Raw genomic sequence first — 7,455 nt, 5'->3', positions numbered from 1 at the left:
CGTGATTATCACCGACAGAACATGCCGTGACCAAGTGAGTGATCAAGAGTTGGGTGCTACAAAAAAATGTCATCAAACATGTGATTGATTCTCCAACTGTTTGAGTCTCACCGCAGATCATCACAGTTGTGTACGTGAGCTGATTTGAGCTTCGTTTCAGTCATGCGTGTTAGTGAGTGTAACAATGACGTTTGGCAGCACTTATTCTCAATAATTGATTCTAAAAATAGTTTTCTTCAATTCTAAAAATTCAAAAAAAAAACAATTCAGAACAAGAACGCTGTCCTTTACCCACATAGTTCTAATTTCAAATCAATTGCATTCCTAGCATCGGAGAAATATGCAATCAAATTCGATTTGGTCCCCTCCCCCCCCCCCGCGTGTAGCTCGACCGCCTGGAATGGGGTCAAACAACCTGTGTTTGACACCGCTGGTTTACTATAGGAAGGTTTTGGTCGCCTTTTGCTGGCCCGAAACGCCGACAAATCCCCAAATTGCCGCTGATCGAACGGTTTCTTTGCTTTTTCCTACGGTTGCTATCGCTTCCTGCTTGGTGCGCGGGGTCGCTCGCTTTAATCGAGGACGAGGAATGTGACCGCCAACCGGCACCCCGGTGCTCTGGGGGTGATAAGATATCATGAGCCACAAAGCCCTGCCAGCTGACCGTGAGGCACGATTTGTGTTTCATGTTTCTTTCTTTTTTTTCTGTGGTTAATTGGGTGACAGCTTTTAAGGACGCGTTTGCTCTCCTCGTTCCTTTTTTGCACCCCCCCAATTACCCTAGATGTTGTCCTCGCCTCCTCCTTTTTTGTTGTTGTTGCTCGAGGCCTGCGATAAGTCACGTCCTTTTTGCTGCCGGCTGTGCCCGCGTTGCTAATGAGCTGTGGGCGACAGTTTCGCCGAATATTCATGGCGAAACAATTTGCTTTTGCAATTAACTTTGCTGCCAAAACCACAAACACAGACACACCCAAGCACACAACGGCTGGTCTATTATTTAGCAATCAGCAAACGCGGGCCCAGGGCAAAAGAATCGAGGACAGCACTGCCCGGCCCTTAGCAGCCATGTGCGGGCAAATATTAGTATTTAAGGGGGACGCCACAGATTGGGCAACATCTTGCAATTTTGTTCCCGAGCGTTTGGAGCGCTGTGCTGGGCTGTGCAAAACAGTTCCCTCCCAGCCCTCCTACTCCCTCGGTTGCTGGCCCAGGGCTGCTGGTAAGGATAGTTCACAGGTTCGGGTGCCATTTTTGTCGTCGTTTCAGGGCGTCTCTTTCCCCCCCCCCCTCCCTTTTTTTGCTGCTTTCTTTAAGGAGGTGCGTGCGGCCTTCCGAAAAAGCTCGTTGCTAAGGGAAGGTTAATTATGGGTCGTAGAATATTATACGGTGACATTTACACGTACGGCCTGAGTGGGTGAGTGCGTGAGTGTAACTATAAGGAAGAGAGACAGAGAGAGAGGGAGAGAGAGAGAGAGAGCGAGGACGACGACGACCTCGCGCGGTCGTGTGATTGATGAATATAAATAATCGAAAATTGACAAACGAGCCCAAGGGTAGCTTTTGCCGCTTGCAGGGATTTACCACCTTGGCCCAGGGCACCGTGTTTTGGGACGGTCCGGGTTGGGTGGGCGCACTCTATTTGTGGCAAACACTCTATTTTGGAACAGGGCGATATATTTACGTAAGGCACTGTTAAACCATTCATTAGCTGGCAGGCGGGCTGCCGTTTGCTTTGGTGGAATTTTGCTGCAAATGCTACAACTTGCAAACAAATCGTTCATAATGGCTGCCATCGTTTCGCTAAAAAGCCGTACACGGAGCATCTCCTTCTTCGATTGCTCGCGATCCTTTTGCGTCTCCACCAAACCAGCTCAGAACATCCAGCGAATGACAAGGTTAACATACATAAAAACCTATTTCCCCCGTTTTCCACTGTTGACGAAGGTCCAGAACGCGGTTTGCATGTCACAGCAGCACCGCATGCACCTGAATGCAACCCGCGGCTGTACCGTTTCGGGAAAAAGGCTTGCCAGGGCCCCCGCCCAACCATAATAATCACGTGGAAAAATGGCAACCATTTCCTCGTGCTACCTGCTCCCCCCTCCGATCTCCATCGTTCAGTTTGTTAATTGGTTTTAATGGGTTTTTTTTTTTCATTCGAGAGAGATGGAATTTACCCGATACGGGCGAACGAACGTGTGCAATTGCCATCCATTATTGGGTTGCATTAGTGCGGTCGGGTGCTGGGGAAGTGTGTTTGTACCTCCATTTTGCTACTAATTATGACAAGCAGTCAACCGTAATTGGGTGAGGCAGGATTTACGATTTCAATTTGGATTTTTTTTCGGTTGACATTATCAAAGCGAAAATAGTGGCAGCAAAACTGCACGTTCGGTGGCGCTGCAGCGAGACGGCTTGCACTTGTGTGTTTCAATTTGTTCTTCCAAATGGTTTTCCCAAGTAATGATACAAAAAAAACTAATAGAGCGTATTTACAACATGCAACAAAAGTATTGTGACTCTTTTGAAGCCTTCAAGATGTCCAGATCCACCATGATTTAGACAGTTTTTCACTAAGTAGCCAATGGATTTCGAACTGTATCAAAACTCAAAATATTCGCAAAATTGAACGCGTGTTGTCGTTGCATGTTGCAGCAATATTAAAAACTGCTTGATAAGCTTTACTTTCTGTTTGGTTTACTCTTGCCGCTAAATGTTGGCACCTAATGCACCTGTTTTAAGTCTCTTTTGCGCCAATTTTGTCCACTTACCGAGTCCAGGAGTCAAAAATTGTTATCTTACGGACAAAAATGCCGCTACAGTCAAAAATGGATGCCTATAGAGCCTACTTAGAGCATTTAGCAGTAACTACTAGTAATGATTCGCTAAAACCCACAGTTGGTGACACTCACAGCGAATGAGGAAGGTGTGTTTGCAATTCCTTAATGCTTGCAGCTGTAGCTGCTGGATGTATTTTGAGCATTTCGGAGCGATCTTTGAAGATATTCGGAGTAGTTTGGAGTCATCCGAATTCGAAATCAGGGTTTGTCAAGAGTCGTCTGGAGTCATCCAAAGTCGTCCGGAGTCATTCGAAGTCGTACGGAGTCGTCCGGAGTGATTCTGAGTTGTCCGAAGTCGACTGGAGTCATCCGGACACTTCCGAAGTCGGAGTCATCAGGATATTGAAATACCTGACCACGAACACGTTGCGCTGGCCGTTGCCGTCTGACACCGGACGACTGCAACTCCGGTGGATTCAGGATGACACCGGATAACTCCGGAAATAGTGGTTCCGATTTTCCCGGTGTCGGAATTGGACTAACAATAGGCGCAGTCGCATTGGAGTCGTGGATGCGCTCCAGAGAGCACACCATTAATCTCCAATATCAATCGTCGACGTCGTCTTCATAACCCGAGTTAATTTCTTGGACACTCATTTTGCTGCATTTGTGAATGGTTGTGACCGTTGATTGTAATTGATGGTTTACTCATTTAATACTCAAAGAGTAATTATTGAAGTTTTCAAGATAAATTGTTGACAAATCAATTCCAATTATTAAATAAGTGAAGGCAAACACGAAAGGCTATAAACTCCACGAAGCAAACGGATCCACTTCGGGACTTCAATGGTTTAGTTACGGTTGAAAAAAGTTCAGATAGGTGTGTGGTATCAGTATTTCGAATTGGCTCTTAGTGACATATATTTTCGGTATTTAATCTTGTGTCATCCACTTTACTTTTCATCGACCTCAACACTTCTCTTTTTCGTCGAATTATTCTCAATGTCCCACCTACTACTACCACTCTCTCCGCCAGAAGCAGAATCGAACTACGTCCTGGCCTCCCCCCGCTTGATTCGCAAATGCGACCGCGCGCTTCCCATTAGACCGATCGGCTCCCCTTCCCAATGGAGCGTTAAGCGACCTATGCATTATAACGAGCGACCTCAAAAAAAAGTGGGCGGATCAAAACAGACAGATAGTTCGGTTCTTCCCCTTGCGCTTTTTTTTTGTTTGTTTGTTTGTTCGGAAATTAGGGAAAACCCCCCCGGAACCGAACCGGAAGACGAACCAACAGGAAGTGCGCGCATCCGTGCGCCTGTCCGTCGTCGTGCCTTTCGCTATCTCGCTCCCGCGCAGGCCGTTTTGGCACCCAATCGGGTGCCGCCTGTTCCCAACTATTCCCCCCCCCCTCCCTACTTCAGTTTCGTTTACTTACCGCTACCTCCACCTGGCGATCGGCGGCCGTCAGCAGCTGCACTTTCAGATGGACCGGATCGCCCGGCGGCTTCCGCATCTCGATCACGGACCGGCCGCCGCTCTGCTCCCGCACCCGCACGCCAGCGTCCGGTGTGCGGTGGCGGGACCGCACCACCTGGCGCCGCGCCACCCGCGCCTCGTCCCCGCTCGAGGAGCTGCTGTCGTGGTAGTAGATCATAGCGGGCTCATCCGTCGCTTCGCCTCCCCCACCACCACCCACTTACGCCACACTGTGGGCACAACGCACACACACACACACACACAGACAGACACACTGGCAAACAGCAGAAACACAGGCGCAACAGTTCGGAGGAAAGAACACAACCGTCCGCCGGCTCGGCCCGCGGCCCATTAAGGTTTGTGCGCGGCTTTTTTTGGCGGTGGAGGTCAAGAACGAACACACACACACACACAAACACACAGAGACAGGACGCAATGCGCTGCGCGACTATCTTACGGCGGGAGGGGAGAGAAGGGGGTTTAAGGAAGGTGTTTGGTGCGATACGCGCCCGAGGTCAGCCCCGGGTGAGTGCGAGACCTCGAATGCTTAAGCAGGTCGCACCATTTTGGGATGACCACGTACCACCTACCACCCCCCCCCCACCCTCATCCCATCTACCCCTCCCCTCATCAGTGGGTGTTTGACCTAGATGCGGTCATGCTTGGATGGAGTGTGGGGCCCGCAAGGAAGGGAACGCACGCGCTGCTCCTTACATTTTTGGCTTTTTTGGGGTGCTGCTGTGCGTGTGTGTGTGCCTGCAAAAGGTATGTTGTCCCGCAGTATAGAGCAATAGGAGGAGTGGAGAGGGGGAAGGGGGGGGGGGGTGTTTGGCAGAAATGGCAAACTAGTCGATTGCGTGCGATGCGGCAATCAGCGACAATTTCTCTTTTTCTCTCTCTCCAACCCCCCCCCCCCCCACCCCCCGACCACTCGCACAGTGGAAAACACACAAATAAACCCTCCTCGCCTCGCCGTTCGTATATTAATTAGATGAATTCATTAAGATTATTAGCACTGCAAGCGGGCGAGTGGGAGGGACTGTAGTGGGCAATAATCCAGAAGTGGGCCAATCTGTTCGGTGGGGGGAAGAATAAGAGAATCTGAGACGGGGGGGGGGGCAGACTACCGGCAGCTCGACACACCGGTACGCTCGCAGATGAAGTACAGCTCCCGCCAGCAGTTGGCCACCGTCCAGATCCACGAGAAGGGTGCCGGTGGTGCTGCTGCTCCACCCTCTCCCTCCCCCTCCTGCTGCTGCTGCTGCAGCTCCTCGACGACGTCGGCCGTGCGGGACAGCGACACGCACCGCACCTTGTACGCGTCGTCCGCGTCGGCGGGTTCGCGCCGGTGCCGCTCGTCCGCCCAGTTGCTCCAGCCGAGGGCGACCGGGCGGCCGGTCAGATGCCAGTGGAAGCTGCCGGCGTCGGCCAGATCGTTCGCCCCGCACCAGAAGGACTGATCGCGCGGCTGGTGCGCCCCATCGTCCAGCAGCTGGTCGAGGGTCTGCTGGCGTTGCTCCGTCGCGACCGTTACCAGCGACCGGCCGAGATAGTGGCAGTACTCGACCGCCTTGAACCAGTTTGCCTGGCGAAGAGAGAGAGAGAGAGAGAGAGAGAGAGGCATAAGAAGGGTGCGTAATGCACTAAAACCGAACGGAAGGTACCTTGAAGTTGGGCACAATAAACGGTGCATCGGCGGCACATTCCGGCACGGGATGGTACGGGGTGACGATGCTGGCGCCGGGGTGCGGTGTCGTCAGCAGCAGCAGCGCTGACAGCAAACCGACCGATGGGGACTCCATTGGCCAACGTGTCGAATGTGACTGCCCGTGTTTGCGGGTACTCGCATGATGGTGGGTGAGCGCCGTGAGTTGCCGGAAGTTCCGCGGATAGCATCAGCCCCGGGCCACGGTCCGGTGGCTAGATTGTATCGACCATCCGACATGGTGCTGATTGACAGGGCGGTAGAATTACAAACACACACACACACACCTCTACTTCCAGGTGGAATGGTCTAGACTTGTTTGATCATCTGCCGTTACAGCTCGGCTGGGTTACGTCATGAGTCTGGAAGTTTAGCAATTTGCAGTCACATGGATTTCCACTCAACTCGGCCTATCAAATGGAAGCATGAGCACTTGCTTTGCTCAAATACATATATACAAATATACAAATATACAAGTCTCAAAAGGCACCCGCACTAGAACACGGTCAACAGAGTATACTGTCTAATCTGGATAATATCTCAAAGGAGGACTCGAAATTAATTTGAAGGCTAAGTGCCGGTTTAGTACGCTTACAAGATATCGTAGACTACATCCTATATGGTTCCTGGCAACATCTTCCAAGGGATGCCCATCGGTAGTGTTGCAACAGATAGACAGACCTTTGGTGGTAGCAACAAGCATCGTATCAGGATATTCCAAATTCCTCCGCAGCTTGGTAGAAATTCTACAAAATCCTACCAATGATTTAATACTTATGGGTATGCCGGCGACTTTCTTACCGACGACTCCGGCCTACTCCACTCGACTCCAATTCCAGACATCTACGACTCCAGCAGACTCCGACTCTGAATGGCTCCGACTCTGGAAGACTCCGGACGACTAAAGCCGATTCCGTCTCCAGACGACCCCAACTCTAGATGACTCCGATTCCAGATGACCCCATGATGACTCCGATTCTGGACTCCAGCGGTAGACTCCGAATCTCCGAATGACTCATGATGACTCCGACTCTGGACGACTCCTACTCCGGATATCTCCGAATGACTCCGACTCCTGATGATCCCAACTCTGGACGACTCCGACTCCCGCCGACTCCGGGCAACTCCAATTTCGGATGACTACGGACGACTCCGGACGATTCCGGACGGCTCCAAATAATGCTGATCGTACCAACCTTCCGTTGGCGATTCCAAAATTTTCGGATACGGATCAGTAGGCACTCCAGAGTTTTATCAACCACCCCCTTTCGCTAGCCTGTCGAATCGCAAGCCTGTTGGATTCAGAAATATATGTACATGTAATACTAGTGTTCAATCTTTATCAACATTGGCCACGATAACACAACATCGTAGTATCCCTAAATTTGTTGCAATCCGCGGTTGCTAGAAGTCGCTGTTAGTGTGATGCCCTATGAGAGAACGAGAGTCATATATTCTACCTGATCCGTTCTCGATACTCTAGTTTACCTT

General features: G+C 50.9%; 1 protein-coding gene across 1 annotated transcript; it reads right to left on the bottom strand.

Annotated features, from left to right (window-relative positions):
* Nucleotides 1-5,218: 5,218 nt before the first annotated feature.
* LOC11175622 (uncharacterized) lies at nt 5,219-6,192 on the bottom strand. Its single transcript, XM_003436967.2, has 2 exons — nt 5,924-6,192; nt 5,219-5,844 (listed from the first exon to the last, which is right to left on the bottom strand). Exons 1-2 carry the CDS (start codon nt 6,059-6,061, stop codon nt 5,383-5,385), a joined length of 600 nt encoding a protein of 199 aa, XP_003437015.2. The 5' UTR covers nt 6,062-6,192; the 3' UTR covers nt 5,219-5,382.
* Nucleotides 6,193-7,455: the final 1,263 nt, after the last annotated feature.

This window comes from Anopheles gambiae, chromosome X (assembly GCF_943734735.2).
Source record: "Anopheles gambiae chromosome X, idAnoGambNW_F1_1, whole genome shotgun sequence".
Lineage (NCBI taxonomy): Eukaryota > Metazoa > Arthropoda > Insecta > Diptera > Culicidae > Anopheles > Anopheles gambiae.
The sequence above is the reverse complement of the archived record's forward strand: the minus strand, read 5'-3'. Positions and strand labels throughout refer to the sequence as shown.

What these genes read in the sequence shown, in the direction of transcription:
- LOC11175622 (XM_003436967.2), bottom strand. Translation starts at nt 6,061, where the DNA reads ATGGAGTCCCCATCGGTCGGTTTGCTGTCAGCGCTGCTGCTGCTGACG. An exon ending in TTATTGTGCCCAACTTCAAG is followed by an intron (nt 5,845 to 5,923) that starts GTACCTTCCGTT and finishes TCTCTTCGCCAG; the next exon opens with GCAAACTGGTTCAAGGCGGT.